The 24,557-nt window shown below is 54.0% G+C and overlaps 2 protein-coding genes across 2 annotated transcripts in view; one reads left to right on the forward strand and one right to left on the reverse strand.

The window, feature by feature from the left end:
• Pla2g2c (phospholipase A2 group IIC) overlaps positions 1-7,171 on the forward strand; it is a 12,305-nt gene extending 5,134 nt beyond the window's left edge. Inside the window, exon 4 of the mRNA XM_021201284.1 lies at positions 7,008-7,171. Coding sequence (XP_021056943.1) covers positions 7,008-7,171 — 164 coding nt within the window. The remainder of the gene's footprint in view (positions 1-7,007) is intronic.
• Positions 7,172-15,547: 8,376 nt separating this feature from the next.
• On the reverse strand, positions 15,548-22,662 carry Pla2g2f (phospholipase A2 group IIF). Its single transcript, XM_021201108.1, has 5 exons — positions 22,432-22,662; positions 21,777-21,829; positions 19,123-19,267; positions 18,280-18,389; positions 15,548-17,431 (listed from the first exon to the last, which is right to left on the reverse strand). Exons 1-5 carry the CDS (start codon positions 22,542-22,544, stop codon positions 17,220-17,222), a joined length of 633 nt encoding a protein of 210 aa, XP_021056767.1. The 5' UTR covers positions 22,545-22,662; the 3' UTR covers positions 15,548-17,219.
• Between the last annotated feature and the right edge of the window lie 1,895 nt (positions 22,663-24,557).

Here is a 24,557-nt window from a genome sequence, read left to right on the forward strand (position 1 = left end):
CTGCCTCTGCCTCTGCCTCTGCCTCTGCCTCTGCCTCTGCCTCTGCCTCTGCCTCTGCCGAGTGCTGAGGTTACCGGCATGTGCTACCATGCCTGGCGTGCATGTGTGCCTGAGTGTGTGTGCATGCTTGTGTACATGTCTGCGTGTGTGTGTGTGTGTGTGTGTGTGTGTTGATGTATGTAGCACACATAGGTGGAGACTTGAGATTGAGATTAGCGATTGTCCTCTATCTCTCTTCTACCTTATTCATTGAGGCAGAGTCTCTCAGTCAAACCCTCAGCTGCCTGATGTGGCTAGCTTACTGTGGGGATCCTTTAAGGGCTGGGATTATAGGCTGACCACCACACCCACCCAACGTTTGGTTTCTGGGTATCTGAACTCTGGTCTTCCCATGTGCTTTAACCACTGAATTATCACCCCAGCCCCGACAACGTCTTTTCTATCTGTCGAGTGTTAATAAGGCATTGTGCTTGCCTTTCAGTTGAACAAATATTTGCTAAGGGCGACTGCATGCTAGGCACTGTCACCAATGTGGGTAGGGACAGAGAAGTAACTAGGCGTGAGGCACTGCCCAGGACGGAAGGGGAGGGGCTGCGATGATAGACAACACAGAGTGCCCACTCAAGAGGACTCTATGTCCTGGGACGAGGGTGTGGGCATGTGAGGGCAAGTCTAGCCTAAACCCATGAAGGCTGTGGGCCCGAGCCTTTGTCTAGCCTTGTATGCCAGCCCAGTGGGTGGTTTCTTTCTGCACATAGGGCATAGCCCAGCGCCTGCCAGGCCTTAGGGCACAGTGAGCCACTTCCTCCCAAGTGTCTGCACAGCTGTGTTTCTGGGCACGAATCCACCACCTCCAAGGTCAGAGGGCTACCACTTGCCCCCGACTCACTCCCAAGGACAGGGGACTTGTGACTCCATAGTGCATGCCCAGTACACCTCCCAGAGCTGTAGCACAGCACACAGGTAGCCCAAGAGAGGACTGTGATCTCTCCTTGGCATCGGCTATGAGATAGGAAACGTGACAGTCAGGAGGCTCAGACCCCCCACCCCCAACACACACACAGTAGGAGATTGCCTTCAGTTCAGTTTGCCTAATACGCAGCCCTGCACAGCTGGCAGAGGGACCTGGAATGTAAAGAGAGCCTTTGCCGCTGAGGCCCAGGGCAACCCTCTGCCCTTCCTCTGCTCCCTGCTGGCTCAGGAGGGTGAGGTAAGACTGGAAACTGTACTTCCCGGCCCAGAACTCCAGGAGATGGGAAGAGTATAAAAAGTTATCCATCGACAGGTGACAGTCATAGCAGATGGCACATTCGCTTTTGGCACGTGCTAGCTAGTGACAGGAGACAGAGGCAGGACCTGGGAGCTTTCCCACTGCAGCCCATGAGTCTTGCCTCATGCTCCCCAGATGAGCGGCCTGCCCAGAGCTCCGGAGAATGAGGAGACCTTTCCCAGACACACCCAGGTCCTCAGTGTCACCCTCCAGGGAGCCTAGAACCATGTGGCCTGGGTTCCGATGTCGAGCCTGCTGCTGCTAAGGAGTGACATGCAGAAACAGCCTTTGTTGGTTAAGCATCTACTGCCACTGTGGCCAGACACAGAATTAGGCAGGCACAGCTCCTGCTCTCCTGAGAAACTCCAGAGCAGAAAATGCCCTCGGAGACCATCCCAGGCAACCTCTGATACACACCGCACCGGGAAGTCCGAGTCCCATGGAGGGGAAGGGCTTGATCCGGGTGAGCGACCGGCAAGATCAAGACTTGCATGCCGGGCCTTCCCAGTGCTCTGCGCTTTCTTCTCTGGCTTGATCAGTGTGGGCCTCAGTTTTCTCACCCATGAGGTGAGAGCAGCGTAAAGCAGACTGTGTGCTTTGCACCCCTCTCCGCGGCTCCCAGGACAGACCTCTGAGATAGGTACATTTCTCCCCATTATTGCACAGGATGTCAAGGCTCAGAGAGGTTGAGTGGGATGTGCAAGGTCACCCAGCCAGGGAAAGGATGGAGATTTGGACCCAGGTGGTCCTGCCTCCCTGATACCCTGCCTAAAGCGAAGGCATCTACTTGATAAGGGGGTTATCATCCAATTGCAAGTCTCTGGGCTTCTAACGACCGACCGGTGAGGTGCTCTGTCCTGTCTGGGGAGGAGAATAAATGGACCTAGGTCTAACCTCATACCCCAGATCTTTCCATTTGTCTGTGCCAAGGAACCTCAGCTTCCCAGGCCAGCCTCACCTCCCAGCCAAGCCTGAGTCTCCACACTGCACTAGGTTGCTGAGTGACTGACAGGAGTGCCCCCTCTTGTGACCCCCCGGAGAGGCTGGTCCATGCAGGTGTTTAGTTAGCGCCTGCTATTTGGACCTGGGAATTTCTGGTTTGGCCCGGCTGTGCTTTTTACTTTGTAGAGGAACATAAGGACTATTTTTAAATTGCAGTTATATAAGTGTTTTGCCTGTGTGTGTGTCTATATACCACATGCATGCAGTGCCAGCAGAAACCGGAAGAGGGTGTCAGATCCCCTGACTGGAGTTACAGACAGTTGCTGGCTGCCATGTGGGTGCTAGAAGTTGAACCGGGGTCTTCTGGAAGAGGAGCAGGGGAGTTTATAACCAACAAACCCTCTCCAGTCCACCCTCCCCCTCGTTGCCTTAGTTACAGCTCCTTTGACTTCTGCCCTGTGTTAGCCCCTCTGGGGCTAAAGTCATTCCTGTGACCCTTGTGGAGTTAAGGCCCTCCCTGCCTAGGACACACTGCAGTTCAGAGAGCTGTGCTGGAAGAGTTAATGCCTCCAGCAACTCTGAAATCCTGCACCCAAACCTAGTCCCAGGTTGCCTAGCAACCAGTGTGGTGAGGACTGTGGGGCAGCGGGTGTGGTAGGTGAGGAGTGGGGAGAGAACTTGGGGTCCACAGCTTAAAAGGCCACTCAGAGATCAGCACACAACAGTCTTTGAAGGAGCCCAGGGGACAGCTTTCTTGAAGGGGACAGCTGCCCCAGCAGGGCTGCCGAGGTGGCGGCTCCTTCTCTGAGGTGGTTTATATAAGCACTTGGCATTCACAGGGACTTTGAGATCAGCGCACTGACACCCCCTTCCACCCACACATGCATGCATATGTGTCGGGTGGAGCCTGGCTGTGGGGGATAGACTGGTTCTACTGTGGCCTCCAGCATCGGAAGGCCTTTGACTCCTCCCTCCCTCTGGGAGTTGGGAGAGGGGCTCTACTGCCTGGGACATGCCCCTTTTTCTCCCAGCATTCACCTCACCCTGAAATGTCCTTGTGCCTCCTTTGTTTACTTGTGGGGCGACCCCTACCTCCCAGCTAGAACGCAAGCTCCCTGAGCGCCGAGAATGTGACCGGCAGCCATGACAAAATGCCTGATGTTACAGACTTGACTTGACTCAGTTTTTGCAGTTCAGCCATTCCTTGGCCCCGGGGCCTCAAACAGAAGACTGCGGAGGACAACCCACAGCCCCCGCTCCCTGGAAAGACTTGCTAACAGTGACCTAGTGCCTTCAGCTAGACCCCCCTGCCCCTCCCCACCCAAACCCTCCATCACTTTCCAAGCAGGCACTGCCAACCCAGGACCTGGACCTTCACCGCACAGGCCTATGGGGGCTGTTTCACACCCAGCCCATAACACGGTACCTCTGCCTGCAAAACCTCATGCTCATCTCATGTCGCAGAATGCAGTTCGTTTCCAAGGTCCTCAAATTCGTTTTCTGTGTTAATTGGGCTTTCCCATTGGTATGACCCAAGAGGACAACCTTAAACGCTGGCAAGGACTGTGTTTCAGCTCACAGTTTCACAACCTGGGTCCATTGTCCTTGGCTCTGGCGTTTGTGGGCTGCGGGGAGGCGAGAAGCAGATCAGTATAGAGGTGAGGACATGCAGCAGAGACTACTCAGGGCAGATACGAAGCCAGGGAGAAAGGCCAGGACCAAATTCAACCTTCAGAATCCCCCTCCAGTGGCCTACCTCCCCCAGCAGGGCCCTATCTTCTAAAGTTCCCACTGCTTCCCCAAGATAGTGCTACCTTCTGGGGACCAAGTGTTTAATGCATGCATCTGTGGGAGGAATATTCATATTTAAACCTAACAGGGGTACCCTTGTCTTGTTATGGCGGGAACTCATTCTCTGGGTCCATATGGTATGGTGTTCTTGGGCCTGTGCAGTCTGAAGGTGCGCTTGCTTGTGTCTGTACCCCAAGTCTCCAGACAATGGAGAGTCATGTGCTAGGAGTTTAATACCTATTTGTTTAATGAGTGGTGATGCTGACATAGTTATCTCACTTAAAAGCTAAGAAGACAAGCTTAGGGAGATGCAGCAACTTGCCTAAGACCATAAAGTATGGAAGTCACAGACTTGGGTCTAGAACTTGGCTTCCAGGGTCCGGGAATGGGTGCTTTGCTGTGGTCCACAGGCCACATAAGTTCAGCTGCTAAAAAGGCTCCAACCAATGGCAACGGACCAGCAATACGGCTGGAGATCAACAAGAGCAAGACACAGCCTCCGACCTGTGCATCAGGAGAGGATTTACTCAAACAATAGAAAGGATGCCCAGAGAGCCAGGGTTCAGCTTGTCTGGTAGAAGAATGCTTGCCTCGAGTGCATGAAGCCCTGCATAAAAGAGCATGGTCGTCCATGAACTGGAGTCTCAGTACTCAGAAGATGGAGGATCAGGAGGTCGGAGTCATCTCTGAGTGACACAGGAGTGAGTTAAGACCAGCCTGGGCTACATGAGAACATATCTCAAGCAAGAAAAACTAAAAGTGGCTGGGGAGACCGTCCCAAGGTTAAGGATACTCGCTGCTCTGGTCCAGGACCTGTGTTCAGTTCCTAGCACCCCAATGGTAGTTCACAACCATCAGTGCCTGTAGTTTCCAGAGATCTGACTGCTGTGGGCACCAGGTGCACAGAAATACATGTCAGCAAAACCACAAAACCACTCATACACATAATCCAAGGAGAGGGATGAGTGGAGAAAACTGAATAGTAAGGGGAGGGGAATAAGAGCTAAACAAGGAGAGGAGAGGAGAGAGGGTGGGGAGGGAAGGGGAGGGGAGAGGAGGGGAGGGGGAGAGGAAGGGGGGAGGAGAGGGGAGGGGGGAGACAGAAGGCAAGTGGGGAGGGTGCTGGGGAGAACACCTTGCTTCAGGTTTCCGGTTTCCTGGGTGGTGGTACCAGGTCCCCAGAGGCCTGCATTCAGGCAGCCCATGCCCTGTGTGGCCTTGGCAGCACAGAGATATGCTGTGGACAGGGAGGGAGAGGTTTGTGAATGGGGCTAAGATGTGGGGAGAGCCCTAAGGGGACTGGGACGTGCTGGATCTGGGCAGACCTTCACAGATAGAGAAGGGGATGTGAGAGAGGGGGGTCGTCCGCACCCTTCCCGAGGGAGTGTGGCGAGGGGCAACTGAGGCATGGGGGTAGTGGTGTCTGTTCTAGAAATCAAGTCTCCAGACAGGAGTGGGTGGGCAGCCCCAGTGGGATTGTGGACTGCAGGGAGGGAAGACAGCAGGGAGAAACTGCACTGGTTCAGCAGACAGAGGCTTGCTTCTTTGTGTGTGCGGAGCCAAAGGTACCGGTGCAGCCGATCAAGGCACACACTGTGAGCAACAGCCACGATGACCAGCGTCCTAGCGGGGACTTTACTGTGCTGTTCAATCTTTGAACAAGGTCAACATCACTTTATCCAAAGGAGACTCTCCGATTAACAACTGCAGAATACAAGCCCCGGCCGGCCAGGTCTGGCAGACTCCTTCCTCACTCAGAGAGCAGGCTTGGGTGCAGTTCTATAGAAAGGAGAGATGAGAGCCCAGTATGCACTCATGCATACACATGTAAACACACACAGAAACCACGAGGCCTGTGACCACTCAACATAAGGCCTCAATCTACCTGTCCTTCAGCTCAGACCAGGGTCGGAAGTCCTCGGGGCTTTGCTGGCTTTTCTGTGGCAGTATCCTGTGGAGGAGCTCACATGGGCTGGCCTCTGTTCTGCAAGGGGAGCTGCTGCGATGCACCAGGCCTCCTGGGGCCTTGCTCTGCAGGCACAGCAAATCAGGATGCAAATGAAGTTAGCAAGGGGACCTGGGAGGGAGGAGCTGGGGAGAGCTTTAGACCAGGTGAACTCCATCAAGACCCAAACAGCCTGTGGACTGCACTCATCAATGGAAGACCCAGGAGAGATGAGATTCAGAGACCGGAATGCACAAAGTTCCCTGGGACAAGGCACAGTGTGATACCTAAACTCACAAAGGCCCCGTGCCTGGAGCGGACTGGGTGGGAGGCTGGCACAGCCAAGCTGTGGTGGGTGGGCTGTGGACGGCCACAAAGGGAGGGCCACCGTTTCCACTGAAGCCAGGAAACCACAGCATGACTTTAAATACGAGAGTGGATGAGATTCAGGTGGCATATTGAGGCTGCTTGTTTGTTTCCCCTAGTTAAGGAGGAAGAACTGACAGTTCTGGGGGGGGGGGAGGGGGATGTGGGTGTGGCCAGGATGATGGACAGAAGAGAGCAGAGCTTAAAGTGGCTTAAACATCCGTGGGACTAGCCAGCACATGGGAAGCGGGGTCAAAGGAGCAGGGAGGTATAGGCTCGGTGGTCACGGAGCATATGTGCAGGGTAGCTTTGAATGTCTGCAGTTGGAGACAGTCCAGACAGCACCCAGATTGTTGAGCCGACGTCTGGAATAGGAGGGGGAGCTGGGGGGCTGGGGGGTTGAGTCCTACCTGTTGCCTTGGCCCGGGTGCTGCCTGGGTGCAGTAACTCACCCCCCCAACATGCAACCCCAGCCTCTGCATCCCATTAACCCCCTCCTAGGCGTCTGCTCATTGCAGCAAGGTAGGATGCAATTAGGGAAGGGCTGTGGACCAAGGAAAGGCAACCCCACACTCCTTCCCTTCTTGCCCCCCCCTTGGCCCCTGTAGTTCCTCCTAGGCCCTCAGCCCCCCACCTTAAACCCAGCTGTGGGATGGGCCGTAAGCCCCCCAGTGATGCTGTGTTTCTCCACAGGCAGATGCACCGTGGCCAGCAGCTGCCTCTGCCGGCAGAAGGCCTGTGAGTGTGACAAACAGTCTGTGTACTGCTTCAAGGAGAACCTGGCCACCTACGAGAAGGCCTTCAAGCAGCTCTTCCCAACCAGACCCCAGTGTGGCAGGGACAAACTCCAGTGCTAGGAAGGCCACCCTCATCCCTCCATCGCCTGCATGTCACCTGCTCTAGTCCCAGGCCCTTCTGAAAAGCTTTGCTGTCTGGGGAGTGACTTCTCAGCCATTAGGGGACTGGAGGTGGAGAATTCCTGCCCTGGAAACAAACTGTGGGTGTCTGGCAATTAAGGGATACAAGGACATAGGGGAGCAGGGGTGGGGGGCATCTCGCAATTCCAACATTTGAGAGATGGAGGCAGGAGAGGCAGGAGGCCAGGGGCAACCTCCACTATACAGTAAGTTCAAGGCTAGCCTGAGCTACCTGAGACCCTGCCTTGAAAAAAATTTTTAAAATTTTTAATGGAAAAGAAAACAGGGGGACACGGAGTGGGGGGGTTGTTGGGCTGAAAGGTGCTCTCAAACCCTTCTCCCCAGAAGAGCAGAGAGCCCCAGGATCCAGCTTAAACTCCCCTGTACCCTCAATCCTGGTCAGGGTGTGTGTCTGACAGGGGAACCAAGTTATCCACCCAGGTCTGGCTGGGAAGTGAGTGAGCCGGGATCCTAGAAAACGCCTCGCCTGGAGAAAACACAGCCCAGGAGCCTTGCCTGGAGAAAACACAGCCCAGGAGCCTTGCCTGGAGAAAACACAGCCCAGGAGCCTTGCCTGGAGTCTTCTCATTTGTACCAGGTCTGACCTCTCCAGCAGGACTGCTCCCCTGTCTCAGGAGGTAGGGCACTGTCAGAACAATGGTGTGCACCAGTGCCACAAAGATGCCATGGCTAAGATGGCATCAAGAAATGGAAAGAGGACGTTCGGGACAGGGGATCCAAGGCACCCAAAATCCTCACCCCAATTTAGAAGCCTTTGGTCCTGTAAGACTTAAATCTAGTAAACGAGGAAGGTCTAATTGGGCTGGGGTCTGATGTTGATGGTGCCAGGCTGGCGGTGGGTGTGACCATGCTTGCCCCTCTGCGTGATGACGTTTGCCTTTCCTGCCCTAGCGCGCTCAGCACATCTGAGAAGGGCAGAGTCTCTGTTTGATCCCTTGAATCCGAGACTCTGCTCGCTCACATAGCAAAAGCAGATGAAGGTCTAACATGCAAACTTCAGCTCTGGGGTACAGGGCAGGTCTTTTGTCAAGACCCCTGCATCCACCAGGAGGAAGCCTGGGCTCGGCCGCTTGGGTGATGAGAACTTGCTGGGTGAACATCAGTGTCAGCAGGTCCCTGGGCTCAGAGACTTGGCAAGTGTGGAAGAGCCCAGCTGAGCCCAGGCTGAGCTGCAGCACACAGAACCGTGGGCCTCAGACAGGAAGCTGCGTTTTTGTGATGCTTCAGGGTGGCTCATCACACAGCTGTTGGCTTCAGAGTGGAAGCTGAGAACACTCACTTAAGATACAGAAACTTAAAATGGAGGCTTTGTCTTCTGAGCGCTCAGCACCCGCTCAGGATCCGAACAGCATCCCCAGAGGGAGAGCATGCATTTTTATAGTCCCTTCCTGGACTCAGGCTCAGAATTTAGAATGATCAGGGAACAAAGGAGTGGGCACGGTACACATAGTCAATAGTCAATTAAGTCAAGACAGGCGGCACATTCATGACTTGTGTGCCCTAGTTTAGATAACGGGATAACCGTATCTTCCGTCTTACATCCCTTACTGGTTAACAGACAAACATGGAACAGCTGAAGAAGCAGGACAGGAGTTAGGTTCTGGGGCCCGGGAACATGAACTCAGTTTTGATCCTGCCGGCATGGTGGATCTCATTCCTGAGACGCTGGACTCGGGAACCTACCTCCTAATAGGCTGCCGGTGCTGGTCTTTATTCCCCGATACTTTCAGGTTCTCAGCTCTTGGGCCAGACTTGGGGTCCCCTCCCCCCAGGAGGTATTGGGGGAAATTGTTGGATTTGTGGAGTGGTAGAGTACACACGGGGCTCCCTTCACTTAGTGGGTCAGCCAACATCTGTGAATTGAGCCCACACCGTCCGTGTGCCTTGTGCAGTGCTGGGCAGCAGGGATTCGGAGATTTAAAGAAACACCCACAGACCTCAAGTCTGAGAACTTTGAATTCCAGGGAGAACGCTAAACCCCAGACTGAGAAAGCCAAACACATGGAGACAGAAGGGTCAGCGCAGGGTCTGGGAGGCAGGGCCCTGAGCTCTACCCAGCTCAAACCAATAGTCATCTTTCTTCCCCAGCCTATCCATGTAGAGCAAGTAGACATGGGGGCGGGGACAGGGAGGCAGGAATCTGAGACCTAGGAACCAGGGGGCTCAGGCATATGGATGTGCCTCGGTTAAGCTAGAGCATGTCACCTTTTGGGGGGTGGGGGTGGGGTTCTGTCATATCAGAGACCTGGAAAGATGTCTGAGTGACAGCTGTGGTGGAAGAGGAGGAGCCAGGGTGATAACGCAGCACGAAGGGCTGGGTTGCTGTGTGAGATGCAGGTCTCTTCTGATACCGGGGTCAGCTTCTACACTGGAAATCGACTGGATACGTTATGCTGGGTGGTGTGAATCCCAGTCAGCGTTGTGCCAGGAATCGGGGCAGGGAGTGTTAGGGCTGTAAAAGGATGTTAGGGCTGTAAAAGGACGCGTTGGTGATTGCAGGAAATCCTTGATTTCTTGGAAGGGCAACCATTCATCTACACCAGGGACTGACTTTATACCAGGCCTGTGGTGAGGGCAGAGAAGTAGAAATTCTGTCCATTCCATGGAGCAGTCAGACTGGGGAGAAAGGACACAAGGACCAAATAGCTCGGGAGGTGCTGAGGTAGGTGTCTCCTTAGGGAGCGATGACCACTGTCTGGGAAGAAGGCTCCTTCAAGGAATGCAGGGACAGGGTGGGCTGACATCTCATCTGAGTGTGTGTGTGTGTGGGGGGGGGGTGTCAGATTCTTCTCAAACCCATCATTCTGCCTTCAAGCTGCTGGCACGGCCTTGCCAGCACAGCCCGATTCTGTATTTACAAAATACTTGAGCGAAATGATTACATGCAAATAAAATACATGAGGAGAAATCTAGTCTCAGCCTCCTGGTTTATGCTCCTCATCCGTCCCACATCCCACACAGCACGTGAGCACCATGCCTGAGCCACTCTTCCCCGACCTTGCTGATTGGTTCCCCTGCAGCCCAGCTCGGTAACACATGACCTATCTACAGTACTAGCCCCGCCCCCGGCTCCCCTCCAGCGGTTTCTCTCTCACCCAATGCACCGTGGCCCATCCGTCTTTATACTTGTTGCCTCCATAGAAGTTCACGAGAGCGACGATTCTGTTCCCCTTGCTATCACTGACGTGTATGTGAGGCTGGGTGGAGGGAAGAGGGCATTCGGAGAGGCTGGAGAGGCAGCATGCGGTTAACAGTACTTGTTGCTCTTGCAGGGGGCCTGCTTCTGGTTCTGGCATTCACATGGCAACTCACAACCATCGTTAGCTTCGGTTTCAGGGGATCCAGCACCCTCTGCTTTTGCCCTTCAGCATGAGGCATTCACATGGTCCATAGACACACAGACGAGAATGCGCGGGCACGTGCATGTGTATGTGTGTGTGTGTGTATATATGTGTTTGTATATATATTTAAAGAGGACATCGGAATGTGAAAGAGTTTGCGAGCAGCTCTGAAGGGGGGGATGGAAAGAGGTGGTGTTTTGAGGATGTAACAGATCTTTGTCGCGTTAAACCCAGGAGAGCTTACGGTCAGTGAGAAGTCTGATCTTGGTCCTGGGAGCCTCATGTCTGAGATGTTGGGAATTCCCATGCTCTTCGCCTCGGTGCCCAAAGTGGGCATCTGGGACCATGATGCCATTTGGTGCCCTGTGGAGGAGATGCAGTGGTGACTCCACGTGGTACAGCTGTTAGACTAACATACAGGCTCCAGACACACACTTCTCCGGGTCTGCTTGTAGCCATCAGACGTCACAGCGGTAGAATAAGCTCTCCATGGAGGGTGGGGACCCCAGCGTGGCTGTCTGCCTTTGAGGTCTGACTGTATGCATGGGAGCTAAGACTGAATTGCTAATATTCCATCCCTACCTTCACTCCAGGGTGTCTGTGAAGGTGGGAAGGAAATGGCACGGAAGATGGCTTTAGGTCATTTGGGGCAACAGCCAGCTGACAAGGAGTGGCACTCTGGACCCCCAAGCACTTGCTGCTGGCTCAAATGGCAGGGGATGTGGCTCAGGCCCCTCAAGAGCATAGTGTGGGAGCAAGAGATATGACCCCAGGCCCTGCTGCTGGCACAGGTAGCCTCTGAGTGCTGATCTAGTGCACACCAGCAACTCCTGACCCATCCCAAGGCAGCCGCTGTCCGACCCCCTGGTCTCAGTCACCCAGCTGGCATGCTGCCCAACAGCTTGAACCTGACTGTGACCAGGAGCTCCTCCCACGCCCAGGCTGGGCCCAGAAGAAGCAGAACTGGGAAGGGGAGGGCTCAGAGGTCACTCTTGGGTACAACACTGTCCCCTACCCATGGAGCCTTGTTCCTGGTTCTGGCTGTGCCTGAGGGACACAAAAGAAGTGGCTTGTGATTCAGACTTGGCCAGAAGGGAGAGAGGCTGGAATGAGGGGCACCTCCCGCAGCCTCCTCCTCTCGTTGTCTGACTGTGGTGAGTGGCTGGTGTTTGTGGCACCCTGTGTGCTTATTCATGCACGGTCTCACCCATCACTGGAGAGACCCCAGGACTCAGTGATTCACTCCCGCGTCACTAGTGGAAATGAAGACTTGTGTCTGCAGCGCACCGGAAGGCAAGCCTGGTCTCCCGATTTGAAATCTGGCTCACTCCCATGATGTCTGCTTCCTTACAAACCATCTGGATTTGGAATCACCTAGGAGACACACCTCCAAGTGCTCCTTTGAGGGTGTTTATGAGGTAGTTTGACTGAGGAAAGGAGACCGGCTCTGAATATGGTAGACACCATTTCATGGCTAGGGACCCAGACTGAATAAAAAGGGGTAAAGGAGAAAGCTAGTTGGTCACTAGCCTTCTCCCTCTCCCTCCTTTTCCTCCCCCATCCTCCCTCCTCTTCCTCTTTCCTCCCTCTTCGCTCCTCCCTCTCTTCCCTCCCTTCTCCCTCCTCCCTCCTCTTTCCTCCCTCCTCCCTGACTATAGGCCAACATACCCAGCTGCCACAAGCTCTGGTTCCCATGCCTTCTCCATCACAATGGACTGTGTATGCCCTCAAACAAATCCTTAAGAGCCCAAAACAATCCCTTCCTTCCTTAGGTAGCTCTGCCAGGAACTCTGTCACAGCAAAATTAACTAAGACACATCTCATCCCCCTTTATAGGAGAGGGCTATTAGATGGGAAGCTTTCTGAGGTTATGGCCCAGTGGGGTCAGGGAGCAATTCTTGGGTAACAATGAATAACTTATGCGACCTCTCTTGGCATTAACCTCCTCACTTATAAAGGAAATGGTGATGAGTGGCCAGCTCAGGCAGCTGCCAGGCTGGAGAGATAAGGCAGCTTGGGGCACAGTGTGCATATAGTAGCTGCTCGGTTAATCCTTGACTGACATCCTGGGACTGACTCCTGCTCGGTGGGCTGCTCTTGCGTGGTGGCCCTTACAGGGAGGTCTGGCTTGGTTTTGCGGGGATCCTGTCTCTGAGTCTAGGAAATGTCATCAGTATTTCTCTCCAGAACCTTGCTTGTCACAGTCACAGTGGCATCAGCTGCTTGTTAGGAAGCCACAACTGGGGAACCTGACAGCTGGTGTCGCTGTGCCAGCCTCTGGGGGAGGAAGGGCTGTGTTCACAGTCAAGGCTGGGCTGAGTAAATAGCCATGCTCCAGCCCAGTGCCTACTGTATGCACACAGAGCCCGGCTCAGCCCAGCCCAGCGCCTACTGTATGCACAGGGAGCCCGGCCCAACCCAGCCCAGCCCAGCCCTGGGTGAAGGGGCCTGTGGGCTTGGGAAGTAAGTGTCCCTCTCCCTCCTCCTTAAGCTCCCTCCAACTTCCCCCAACTCCCCCGCTCCCCAGTCAGGACCAGACTGGTTCACTAATCCACAGCATTAGCTCTGCCAGGTTTCTGTTTGTGGGGAAGGTCATGGCCAGTCCATTTCTTCCTCTTCCTGCTCCTATTTGCCTACCCGACTTAAGGACCCATGGGTGATCAACACCAGAGCCAGGGGTGCCATCACCAGCTCTGACCCTCTCTGTCCTCCATGCCAGATCCTGTACTAGGGCAACCACCTTCTTGACCTAGGTCCCACCCGACTCCCAGACCTCTGCTGTGCACTCACCAGCCTCGGAGTGCAGAGGCTGAGACTCAGAGGGGGTGATGTGACTTGTCCAGGACCCTGTGGCCAGCCAGTGGCTGACCTGGGTACCACGTCCAACATCTTTGCCTGAACGTCTGGTGATTTCCAGAGGTAGTATTGGTGCCCGTGAAAAGATGGTGGAGGTGATATCCTTTTGCTCCAGGGGAACATTGGCTGCCTGGGGTGAGATCTGTCTATGGGATAGGGAACCCACCGTGGTTCCACAGCAGAGGAGCCAACCTGGTGAATAGCACCAGGTGTGACCTATACTGACCACCAGGTGTCACCCAAGACCTAGAGAACAGTCATAAATCTGGCCTCAGTGGGAGAAGATGCACCTAGCCCCACAGACACTTGATGTGTCAGGGTGGGGGGTATTGGGGGAGCACCTGCTCAGAGGAGAAGGGGAGGGGGAGGGGGAATGATTGTGGGAGGGGATGACCAGGAGTGGGGCAGTGAGCGGGATATAAAGTGAATAAGTAAGAAAATAAATAAATTTAAATAAACAAGCAAAAAAGCCCTAAGGGTCCCTGTGACTAGGGGAAGGAGGAGAGAGGGGAGCTAGCTGGAGAAGGACTGGATCAGAGGGATCAAGAACAGCCTTGTCTTCAAGCCTCAGCAGACAACCTCAGGGCTCAGAAAGGCTGAGCCGGAGTAACAAAGGTGAGACAGACTGTGGGAGAGCAGAACCCACCTCAAGGTCCTGGTTTTCCTGCTCTTAGTCTCTCGCCCACCCTACCCAGATGGCCTCCGGGCATCCCTGGGATTCCCCCCACCCCAGACTTGGAACATCCCCATCTGTACTAGCATACAGGACACCGTGTGCAAGGGTTATGGTCCCATACGCCTTCCTCACCTGCCAGGCCTGGGCTCTTGGGGAACAGAGGCCATCCCCAGGAGACACCAATAATACAGAGTCTCTGTCTTTTTCTAGAATCTCCTAATGAGCTGGGTCTGCGATGCAGAAAGGCTGCTTCACTGAGGACTGAGGCAGGGGACAGAAGCTGTGTGTGTCAGCCTCCCCTCCCTTGGGAACTTCCTCCCCCATACTCTCAGGAACGCTGGGCTGGGCTGGGTTTGTCCACTTTACACATCCTACAGTTGGGACAGAAGGAGCTTCTACTGAGACGTTGCCTCCATCAGACTGGCCTGCAGTGGTACCTATGGGGCATTTTCTTGATTAGTGATTGACACGGGAGGGTCCAGCCTCTGTGGGCGGGGCCATCCCTAGGCAGGGTTGAATAAGAAAGAAAGCTGAGCAAACCATAGGGGGCAACCTAGAGAGCAGGTTTCTTCCCTTTCCTGCCTCTGGTCTTGCTGAAAGCTCTATCCTGACTTCCCTCAATGATCAATGGTGACAGAGATGCGTAAGGCGAATAAACCCTGGGCTTGCCCAGTTGCCTGTTGGTCATGATGATTATCTCAGCATTAGAAACCAAAGTAGGGCAAACACCCGTGGCTCTGGACACTGTGCACATTCAGGAACCAGATAAGAAGACGTGAAGGAACCTGAATGGGAGTGGAGGCGGGGGCTGGGACCAAGATGGGTTTGCTCCGTGGCTTCCTGTGGCTGCCCCACTTGCTCTCTCTGAGGCATCTGGCCTCAGAAATAGTCCCAGGAGGAGACCGATTTCCAGCCTCTCTGACCCTCCCACCCTCATTCAGCTCACTGAGATGGCTGCCATTTTCCTGGCTGCCCTATCAGGCTGTGACCTTTAGGCCAGAGGTTTTATCACAGAAGGGACAACCAGAGACACAGCCCTGAAAGGGGGCAGGGTCCCCATCTCAGCCACTCCTTGCTGCACATCAGTGTGGAGGCACAAGGGAGGGGTAGTCGATGGCCGTTTGCATGATTCGGAGCACCGCTGTGGCTTCAGAGATGTTGGGACAGTTGCTGAACTCCCGGGGGCAAGGTGGATACCTGAAGCAGCCCACACACTGTCATCATGGAGTGGTGGGTCCCCACGCCCTTGCCCATGACCTAGGCATCACTTTCCTCCCTTCTCAGCTGTGCCTTTAGCCTCACGGGGCCATATCTCCCCACAAGCATGGGGGTGAGGGAAAGATGGAGCCTGTCTTCCTTGGTACTGGAGACCTAGGAGTGCATCCCTGTACCCACCCTGACCCTAAGAAGGACCCAGCGGTGGCAGCCAAGACAGGAGGGCTTTTATTAGTCTGGAGAAGGGATGTTGTATTCTGTGGAGACAGGGGAGGGGGGCTGAGGTACAGGTGAGCTGGGCCCCACAACAGTAGAGTCTCATTGGCCCAGCCTACTCTATAAGAATATACCCGTGGAGGAGCCCACATGTCTGGGGTCAAAACTCAGCGGGAAGCTCTCTGGGCGCCCATCCCAACTCCACCCCTGGCTTGGTGGGAGCAGTGAGGCAGGGAAGACGAGGGAGGCTTGTTGGCTGAGCCTCTGAGAGGGTAAATGAGGAAGATCACAAGGCTGGGGCAAGCTGGGTCAGTGCACATAAGTGACCACTGTGTCACACCACAACCAGCATAAGGCAAGCTTCAGAGTGGTCCCTCTTGCACACGGTGACCCCTTAATCCCAGTGCTGCCGTTACAGACCCCGCTATCTGCATAAACACCCTTCCCTGCCTCTACACCACCCTGCTTGGCTCTCTGTCCCCAGTGACAGTGTCCCACGTAGCCACACAAGCTAAGCCTCCCGGTGAATGATTTCAGCATCCAGCCAAGGCTGGCATCCATGGGTCCTCAGTGTTGACATTGGACGGAGGCAGAAGACAGATGTGAGGTAGGGCTAGACACTGAGATGGAAGGAGAGGCAGGGGACCGGGGGAGGTACACCTGAAGAAGTACAAGGCTGGGGACAGCAGAGGTGACCTGCCAGCAGGAGCCCTCACCTCTGTCCAAGATTCCCCAGAGCTCTGGGGCCCAGCGCCCACAGTTACACTAACCCTTTGTCAACCTTTCCCTTGCTGTTCCCACTGACATGTCTGACAACTCGCCTCTACCTCTCCCCAGCTCCTTTCCTTACTACCCCATTCCCTCTCCACCTGAGTTTTCCTTTCAGTCTCCTGATTTGACCTTTCCTTCCACATTTCAACCCAGACCTGAATGTCTTCCCCAGTGACAGTCTGAATTAGCCTCTCCCTGCATAGAGAAAGAGTAAGCTCCCAGCAGCCCTGACCTGCCGCTCAGAATGTGGGTATGACAAATGAATGGCACAGGGGGGTACCCACCACTTCTGGGCAGGACTCAGAGGGGCAGGAAGAACTGTGGAGGTGTGACCACCTCCAGCCAGTGCCTGTATGTGCAGCTACTATGTACATGGGATCCCCGTGCCCTCGGAGCCTGCACGGAGACACTCTGGGTAACAGAGGTCAGGCTTTGGGCCTAGATGCACCCTGTTGTCTGAGGACTGGATGGGGTCACCCACTCTGTGAATGAGACTCTAGAGAGCCACAAGTCCGAAAAGCAGAGATGACTCTTTATGTCAGCTTGTGGGACTCCAGGGTCCCCCCCTCCCCCAGAACCCAGGCCTCGACCTGGCACTCTGCCTGCCTGGGAGTGGATGTCCAGGCCTGTGAAAGGATCCCGAAGGTTCTTGGAGTTGAGCTGGGGTCATTATTTCCTTCCATATCCAGGAGAGACCCCCCCCCATGCTAAGTGTGAGGCTGACAGAGTGATACCACGGACGAGCCCTGGCTTTCTACAATCTTCTAGTACTGAGCTCACTACAGGACTGGGACGGAGCCACAGGACAGCTCTGCGCCCTATCTGGTCCCACACATCAGATGTAGACCCCAGCGGGACATTCCACCGTCTTTTCCCTCGGACCTCAGTCAGGCTAGGTTGAGACAGGGGTCACAGGGAGGCCATGTCCACAGGTGACTTCCTCTGGGTATGGGTCATAGATGCTGCAGTTGGGTGTGGGGCCCTGGCAGTAGACGTTGAAGTAGCCTCGGTACTTGTTCCTGTATGGGTGATCCTTGAGGCACAGAGTCAGGTTCTTGTCACACTCGCACGTCTGCTTGTCACACTCCGTCTCATTGAGCTCAGCTGTCATGGAAAGGAGGTATGGGGTCTGGGTGATGCCAAGACAAGAGGGGAGGGAGGGAAGCTGACTGAGAACCCAGTGGCCTTTGGGATATGACTTTAAGCCAGTAGGTATTGTGTCACCCTGACCCTTAAGGTGCCCTGCTCTGGGTGGGGCCTCTAGCACAGGGTAAAACTAGAGAATCTCTGAAGTCTAATGTGGCCATTATATAGTTGGGACAACTGAGGCTACAAACGAGGGATGGGGGAGATGAAGAGATGGCTCAGCAGCGAAGAGCACTGGCTGCTCTGGCAAAGAATCTAGGTTTGATTCTTGGAGGCTACATCAAGTGGCTCACAACTGCCTGTAACTCTGATTGCTGGGAAATTGTTGCCCTCTTCTGGCCTCTATGGGTACATGCACACACACACGGTGCACATACAGACAGGCAGGCACACACAAATACACAAAAGTAAAAATGGACAAAATTAAGAAGGAAAGGGGTAAACCCACCCTTATCTGTCACTACTTACTCTCCCAGACCCCTTCCTGTAGTGGAAGTCAAGCAAGCCCCCACTTTCCTAGGCAGTGTTTGGCAAGGACCAAGTAACTAAAGGTAATTCTTACCCAAATTCATGCTGCTTATTCTAATTCCTCATTTTATGCTAATACGAGTTTGAAATCAACAGCTAACTTTTAGTGTTGGTGTGTCTCATTTGGGATAGTCTTATTCCCCCCCCCCCAAAAAAAAATGTTTTTCATGATTTGCTTGAAATCCAGTTTTAGTGGGTCATCCTGAGTTTGTGTTAGGGTTCCCCACCCCCACCCCCGCACTATGGGGTGTCATGTCGGTGTCAGGGGAGGGACTCACTGCAGACAATCACGGTGTCATTCTCGATCCTGTGGTCATAGTGGTCCACGTAGGGGCGGCAGCCCTGGACAAAGAGCTTCTCGTAGCAACAGTCATGGGCGTGGCAGCACCTGATGGGCAGAGGTGAGCAGACAGCGGTGGGTGGCTGACCTGTGTCCTACCCCCGACCCCCAGCAGAGACCTCGGATCATCTCCTTTAGTCCCTATGATCAGTCTGTAAGTCTGGAGAAGGGGGTCGGAGGTAGAGCTACATGCCCAAGGTCACACAGTAAAGCAGAACTGCCATTGACACCCCGAATCCTTGTCCTTGGTCCTCTTTGTCAGGGCTCTAGGGCCAGAGTGGAGCTTCAGGAGGAGTCAGGTGTCCCAGCAACCCAGTCAGGGAGGGAGGGGAGGAAGGAAGCTTTTAAACTCAGGCCTGATTGTGCTGGATGGCCATGGGGGACGGGGTGGGGGTGGGGCCAACAGGCAACAGGATAAATACAGAGCAGTTATCTCCGCCCCTTCTAAAAGAGGGCAGCTGACTGCCAGCTCCCTGAGGTGCCAGACTTGGTGCTGCTAGGCAAGTGTGAGCAGAAGCCATGGCTTCCTGGGTCTCTTAGTCTGAGGGAGGAAGCATGGTCTAACGGGGCGGGTTCCATGATGTCCCTTGCCATTGTGGAGCATCAGTCACAAAACTGGCACCTCTTTTGTCTGTAGGAGGACATCAAGTGTCACTCCTTCCTCTAGCAAGAAGGCTGAAATAATATGGGCGACAAAAGCATCTAAGATACCCCGAGCTTCCTTCTCAGCCTGCCTGTCAGCCACTCCCATCTCTCACCACAGGAGGCCTCCGGAACCTACCAGTCCACCTCGTCCATGGGATGGCCGCGTCCCCCCAGCCCGCAGTAGCAGCCGTAGCCCACAAAGGACAGGATGGAGTTTCTGTGTGTGACAGCCTCCACCATGGACTTCAGGTTCAGCAGGCTGCTGTGGGCCGTGGTTACCACTGCAAGAGGGGTAGGAGAGTCAGGTCTAGCCTGGGAGCTCCTCAGAGCCAAGGCTAGCCCCGGAGTCAAGAAGTGGAGTGAGACAGAAAAGGGAAGGAGGAATGGGAGGGGGAGAAACATGCAAAATCCTGTAGGCTGGGGTGTCACTCGCTCCAGCCCAGAGGACCAGATATGGTTCTTGTGAGCTGCCAGCCAGGCAGGGTCCTAAGTCCTTGCATTTGCTCATTCATTGCGCCCTTACCGTAACTCACAACAGTGATGTTATCACATTTTTACAGATAAGCAAATTGAGGCTGGAGCCCTGAAGTAACTTGCCTAGGGTCACACTGTCACATGATATAAGAGAACCCAGACTCAGGGTTCCTCAGCCACAGCCTCTGCCTCACAGGCATGGCCTCGGATGGAGCCATTTCCTGATAAACTCACAGTAAACATAAAAATACTAAAATTCAGAATCACATTTCAGCTGGGTTTGGTGGTACACGCTCTGCCTCCTCAGGAAATGGTCTGAGGCAGGAGGATGGAACACACAAGGGCTGTGTGGGCTATAGATTAGGTTCAAGACCAGCCTGGGCAACTTAATGAGCTCAGAGACCACTGGTTCACTGGCGAGGGTCACAAATGGCACATACTGTCACAAGTTACAGGATTCTTTGCACTCTCTTTATGACCTCTGTCTGGTGCCTCTGTGGCTCAAGGGGAGCAGGGTCCCTGCCAGCACTCCTGGTATAGGTGTGTCTCACTCAGCACAGTGCACACACATGGGAAACAAGGAGAAGTCACTTCTGCCACCATCAGTGTCAGCTTCCAGGCAGTGATCAGGCCCTCTAGCCATCCGTCCTTCCTTCCTCGGTCAACTGCTTCCCTCTCTGTGGTCCCCTGTACGGTGTGGCTCTCACTGAGCTATCTGTCCAGAGTCAGTGCAGCGAGCCTGGGGCCTGCAGTCCCTACCTGGGTGAAGCAACTCACATCCCCCCCACTCCTGCTCCCTGGGAGCACACACACACACACACACACACACACACACACATACACACCAGCAGGAGGGAGGGCTTATCCCCATTTGCAGGATGAGAAAACTAAGGCTCAAAGAGTAAAAAGGCTCACTCAGATGGCACAGGCTCATAGTAGCAGAGTTCAGGTAGGAGTCTGGTCTGTTGTCCTTAGCTAAGCCAGACCGTGTGGAGCCTGCGCACATGCAACTCCCACTCTGGCCTGCTCCAGTTGCACCTGGAGTTAGGCACCTAGCTCAGTACCTGCCCCCCTGCCCACCCCACATCCTTCGACCTCACGGGACAAGGAAATGTTCTGAGAGACGGGAAGCCCAGAATCAGAAAGCTGGAGGCTGGATGGATCCCAGCAGGCCTTGGAGCACCTGGTTGTCACTGTGAGCCCTGACTGTCTCCTCCCCTGACTAAGTGCTATCTCTTATTGTAGCCGCAGGCATCTTACCCTGGGGGCAGGGTATATGCAGTACCAGGCTCCTGGCCACCAACTGTCAGCTCTCACGGTGTGAGGGTAAGAAGCATATACGATTATGCAACGGATAGACCTGCTCCCTTACACACACACACACACACACACACACACACACACACACACATGCACACGCACACATGCACGAATGCACGCACACTTGCTGTACACAAAGCTATCACATACGGCACACAGGAGAATCAGCCTATCCGAAACCAAGACCGTGTTCACAGGCAGAAGAAATAGCTCATGTTCAGTCTCCTGGGACCAGTGGCTTGGGAGAGACATGAGGGGTTGTTTTCTAAATGACACGTCACTTTGTCTGACTGCATCAGCCCTTTCTTGTGTCTGGCCACAATGGCTACCCATCATTGGGGATGCAAGCTAAGGTCAGACTTGTGTTAGGAGCCACACTCAGCCATGCTTCTGATCCAGGACAGAAGGCACACCCATGCATGAGCACACACACACACACACACACACGAACACACAGCTACGCTGCGCCCCCATTGTCATTCACATACTGTAGACACAGACATCACAATGAACACAGACATACACCAAGACGCCAGCCAGCCATGAGCCACGTTTCACTGACGTGTGGGGCCTATAGACATCTTGTATGCTCAGACACACCTACACTCATGCACAGGCACGCATCTAGCTGCGCACAAACTCATTAACTCCTGCCAGCACGGAAAGTCACTAATACATATGCTCAGACTCACAATGATAGCAAACACTGCTAGTTTACGAGGCTTGCTCAGCACCTGCCCAGCATAGCTCGTTAAAAAAAAAAAAAAAAAAAAAAGAGGCTCCTGGCTTGTTTACAGGTGCCCAGAACTAAACAGCCCCCAGAGGACAGGATGAAGCCTGACAGGGAAGTGGAGAGGCCCAGAGAGAGGAAAGATCTGTTTTCCAGCGGTGCAACACAAGCACCCACAACACAGGCATCCACGTTTCTAGGAAAAGGCCGGGAAGGTGGGGGTGGGGAGCAGGAAATCAGAAAGGTCTCCCAGGAGCCATGCTCACCACTGCCGGCCAGGACTGCGAAGGCAAAGAATTTCTTCATACCCAGGCTGGACCTGAGAAAGAGGAATAACCATCCTGAGCCCTCCTCTCCAGCTGCCCATAGCCTGTCCCGCCCAAGGCCTCACCCATGCTTTCTCTTACCCAAGTTACTGTCACCCAGCCTTCTGATCAGCACCTCCCCACCTGGCCTGTGTCCCCTGGGAAGAACACATCCCGGAGTGGCAGAGCCACCAGAACCAATTTCAGCTCCAACTTGGAGCCCCAAGATAGGAAGCCATTATCACTCATCAGAGCCAGCTCTCTTGAGTCCATACTCCAAGGGGTCCTAGGACCCTAGTCATGGGGACACCCCCACACACACACCTGGCAATTGGATCTTAAAACCTAAAACCAAGGGCCCCAGGTCACTGGAGTCTAGTTCCAGCTCTGCAAATGCTGAGTGACCACAGGCAGATCTCTCAGCTTCTCTAGGCTTTGAGAACAAAATGAAGTTGACTAAATGGTCCCGAAGTCCTTCTAGCACTGACACAGCTGGCCATCTCTGCTCAGAGTGCAGAAACTCAGAGATCTTTCTGGAGAACAGACTCCAGGACTCCCTTACCTCTCTGCTGCCTCTCTCCATGGAATGGTCCGTTCCAGGGCAGCCAGCACCTACCTGGAGGTTTTAGAAGGAGAGGCCCTGAGGCTTGGGCTCTTCTGTCCAGTGGAGTGTTTAACCAGCACCTTCTTCCTGAACCCTTTGGGGTTGGCCTGTGCCCCATCTGCCATGTCGTGGATTTTGAAAGGCCACCGACATAGAGCTGGAGAGGTCCTTAATATGCCCAGAAGTCTCTGGAGAGCAGGCCCCAGCTTCACGCTGTCACGCACACTAGCAGGGTAGTGCTGGGGCAATGGCCCTGGGCAGGAGGCAAATGACAGATGTCCTAGAAACTGGCTCCACCTCCTCCCTCCCACTGATACAGCCCTTCCCACACCCGGCTGGTGAAATTCCCACCCCACATCAGCCTACCCACCCCCTTGGGCTTGGGAGTGGGGTGTATCGATCAAGAATTAGCCCCACCCCCTGCACCTGAAGCAAGGGCTGAGCTCTCCCCATCCCCAGCTGGAAGATGCTAAGGAAAATGTTACCCAACAACACTTGTCTGAGAAAAACAAGAGGTATTTTCTTTAAGGGACCTTCCTGTAGGGAATACCAGATTAGGACCTTACAGTGAGCCCATGGGATTGGACTCTTCCAAATACAAGGCTAAGAGGGTTAAGTTCCCAGAATGCACAAGGGTCTGAATCCGTGCACAGCAGAACCCCAGTTATGGTGGCACATGCCTGTAACCCTGGCACCTGGCAGATGGAGTCCGGAGAAGCAGAGTTCAAGTTCCAGGTTACCCTGGCCAACATAAGACCACGTCTCAAGAGAATGGGGAGTGGAGAGCCGGAACGGTGCTTAAGTGGTTAAGGTCACTGGCTGTTCTTGCAGAGGACCAGGGTTCAGTTCCCAGCACCCACACTGCAGCTCATAACTGCCTATAACTCCAGCTTCATGGGATCCTGCGTCCTCAAGCACCAGGCATACAAGTGGTCCATACACAGACACAGACACAGACACAGACACAGACACACAGACACACACAGACACACANACACACACACACATGCGCACGCGCGCACACACACACACACACACACACACAGAGTCATGTGAGCAAAGCATTCATACACATAAAAACAAATAGAGCCTGGAGTGATAGATCAGTAGTTAAAGGCACTTATTGCCCTTGCAGAGGACCCAGGTTGAGTTTCCAGCACCAATGTGGCATCTCACAACCATCTGTAACTCCCCTTCCTGGGGCTCCGATCAGTGCCTCTTCTGACTTTGCCTGCAGTACACACGCATGCACTCAGGCACATACACATAAAATAAAATATAATTTAAAAAAAAAAAAGCTGGGTGTGGTGGTGCATACCTTTAATCCCAGCACTTGGGAGGCAGAGGCAGGCAGATCTCTGAGTTCGAGGCCAACTTGGTCTACAGAGTGAGTTCCAGGACAGCCAGGGCTACACAAAGAAACCCTGTCTCAAAAAACAAAAACAAAAACAAAAAAAACCAAAGTAAGTCAATCAAATAGGTAAGTTTTTTATTTTTTTAATTTTTAAAGAAAAAAGAAGTAAATAAAACCAGGAGAAGAGAAGGGTTCGTGGTTTCAAAATCATGGAGAGAATGTGGCAGGGGCAGAGGTCCCAGCTAAGCTGCCTCGACAGCTTTTCCTGGAGAAATCAGGGTTGATCAGGCCTTACCCCGGGAGGTGTCAGAAGCTGAGGGGCTCCTCAGATCTGAGAGATGTCAGAGAGGAAGGACAGAAATCCCAGCTGAACCATTTTAACAGGACTGCAGCTAAAAATGGACACTGCAGATACTCACATGGGAGCCTAACGGTCAGAGCTCAGCTCAGAAGAGAGCTCTGAGGAACCCCAGTCTGTCCAAGTGAAGGAGACTTGCTGATGAGGGGGCTTTGCGTGGACAAGGACCTGTCCCCTGTCCAGATGGATAGAATCCCCCTCGTATCTGAAGGGGGGCTCCAGCCATTCATGAGCATGTGGTAGAAAGCCCCCGGCATCATCAAGAGCAAGGCCTCTCGGGGTTCTTTTTAAACCTGTCCTGGTGGGTAGAGACCACACTCAACGTGGCTAGAACACCCCAGGGCTTCAAAACCACCTCTGGCCTCCACCTTCCATCCTGAATTCTCTCTCTCTCTCTCTCTCTCTCTCTCTCTCTCTCTCTCTCTC

The sequence above is a fragment of the Mus pahari genome, chromosome 6 (genome assembly GCF_900095145.1).
Source record: "Mus pahari chromosome 6, PAHARI_EIJ_v1.1, whole genome shotgun sequence".
Taxonomy (NCBI): domain Eukaryota; kingdom Metazoa; phylum Chordata; class Mammalia; order Rodentia; family Muridae; genus Mus; species Mus pahari.